This window comes from Acanthisitta chloris, unplaced genomic scaffold (assembly GCF_000695815.1).
Source record: "Acanthisitta chloris isolate BGI_N310 unplaced genomic scaffold, ASM69581v1 scaffold1868, whole genome shotgun sequence".
Taxonomy (NCBI): domain Eukaryota; kingdom Metazoa; phylum Chordata; class Aves; order Passeriformes; family Acanthisittidae; genus Acanthisitta; species Acanthisitta chloris.
In genome coordinates, this window is record NW_008687394.1 from 14,407 (window position 1) to 16,485 (window position 2,079).

Consider the following 2,079-nt stretch of genomic DNA (forward strand, 5'->3'; position numbering starts at 1 on the left):
AGGGAGAGGATAGAGGGAATGGCCTTGAGCTGAGCCAGGGCAGAGTCAGATTGGATGTGAGGAGAAATGTTTTCCCTGTGAGGGTGTTCAGGCACTGGGATATTGCCCAGGGAGGTGGTAGAGTCACCATCCCTGGAAGTGTTTAAGAGGTGTCTGGATCTGGCACTGGAGGATCTGGTTTGGGGGTTCCAGCAGAGTGTCAGGTAATGGTTGGACTCAGTGACCTTAGAGGCCTCCTCCAGCCTTGCTGGTTCTATGATTCTCTAAGTATTACACAAAACATTCTGCCCTGCTGTCACTGGCTCAGGCTGTATATGAGAGGCTGTGATTTTTAAAATGTTTTTATTTCCAAGTGGAGCAGAAGGCCCAATTTTCTGTTAACCTCAAGACTTCCAATTATCTCTTTGAAGCAAATCCTAGAATTAACCAGCATATCTGATAATTCTGACTTGATGAGAGGGTTATTTTTTGTTAGCTGCTCATATCTATACAATTGAAACAAAATCTTTCTGCAGTTTGTCAACTGACAGAGTGAATGATGAGATTGTTTTTTAACAGATTGGTTTTATACTTATTGCAGAAGAGCTGAAGGAACACTTGATAGGTGAACATGCCATTGACAAAATCTTCACTCTGGGGAACTCTGAGTTTCCCATTAGCTGGGACAATGAAGTTAAACTTTGGACATTCCTAGAAGCCAGAGCATCCCTTCTTTTGAAAACCTATAAAACAACCGTGGAGGTAAAATTATCATGATCTGTAATTTAAATGTCTGAAATGTTCTCTGTGTGTGTTGTGATTGTAGGAAAAGATATTTTGCCCTCCATCTTGTCTTTGCAAACTTCAATCTGAATGTTAGTACATAATTCATTCTGTACTTTTGAAAGTGTAGAAACAGTTTTGCATTACCTAAGGAAAATCAAATAAGATTGCAAAAAAGACAATTTTGTTAATGTAATTTTGGTAATGTATTTTTCCCTTTGATTCTCCAGATAGAGTCTACCTGCTTTTTTCTCTGCACATAAGATGGGGAAGCAGTTTCAACTTGTTGGCTGTTAGTTGCATTCTGCAGACTGCAAAGAAATGTGCTGCTATTGCAAGTGAATCAGTGAAATGTTGCATACATCTGTGAAGTCTCTTGACTTTGCTTGCTGTGCAGACTGGTTTATATGGAGAAATTTTGGGCTTCTTGATGAATTCATGACAAATTTCACTGGGGCTCCTTGCAGACCCCCCTGTCACATCCATTTGGCTCAGCCTGAAGAACCTAGTGTCGCTTACCGTTAACAGATAGAGAGAAGAGGTGAGGGGTTGTTTTCTCGTGTTGGTTGTTACTACCAAACTTGCTTTTTCTTTTCTAACAGGATGATAAATCCTTCTTGAAGACTCATGACCTTACTTCACATGCAGTAATGGCTATCAAATTGCGCTTGGGTGAGAAGGAGATCCTGGAGAAAGCAGTGAAGAGTGCAGCTGCTAGCAGAGAGTATTATACCAAACAAATGGCGGATGGAGCTCCACTTCCTAAATATGAAGAGAGCAATATCGCCTTGTTGGAGAACACTGTGGCAGACTCTAGTCTCCCTATTGTCTTGAGAAATCTAGAAGATGTGGAAGAGCAAGGAGACTTAAAGATTGATGAAGCCATTGATGCAGAAGTCACAGAGAATGGGTTTGTAAACGGTGAAAACTCTCTATTTAATGGGACCAAATCAGAAAGTGAAAATCTAAATAAGGAGAAGAGCAACAGAGGGACTGAAGATGCCAAAGAATCTTCTTCAGAAAGTACTGATGAGGTTAAAGAATAGTCCTAAAATTTTACCTTCTTGTGAAATTAAATCAGCTGAAGTTTATGAACAGTGCTTTTATGTTGGTGTGTTTCTTTGTTAACATTTCTCTTTCTGCAGAGAAAAAATGGGTTTGCTGCTTTATATTAAAAAAATGAATTTTTAAGTTATTTAAAAGATTTAGCATCCCTTTTCAATTAAGATTGCCATCTTGCTTTCAGGCAGAAGCTGGGGAAAGAGGTGCCTTTGGAAGATTTTGCAGCCCTTTGTTGAACCAAATGTATTTTCTTCC

The 2,079-nt window shown here is 39.6% G+C and overlaps 1 protein-coding gene across 1 annotated transcript in view; it reads left to right on the forward strand.

Annotated features, from left to right (window-relative positions):
• Nucleotides 1-1,853, forward strand: part of LOC103807805 (histone-lysine N-methyltransferase setd3-like) — a 16,249-nt gene extending 14,396 nt beyond the window's left edge. The window contains exons 7-8 of the mRNA XM_009080552.1: nucleotides 581-741; nucleotides 1,365-1,853. Coding sequence (XP_009078800.1) covers nucleotides 581-741; nucleotides 1,365-1,808 — 605 coding nt within the window. The 3' untranslated portion in view covers nucleotides 1,809-1,853. The remainder of the gene's footprint in view (nucleotides 1-580; nucleotides 742-1,364) is intronic.
• Nucleotides 1,854-2,079: the final 226 nt, after the last annotated feature.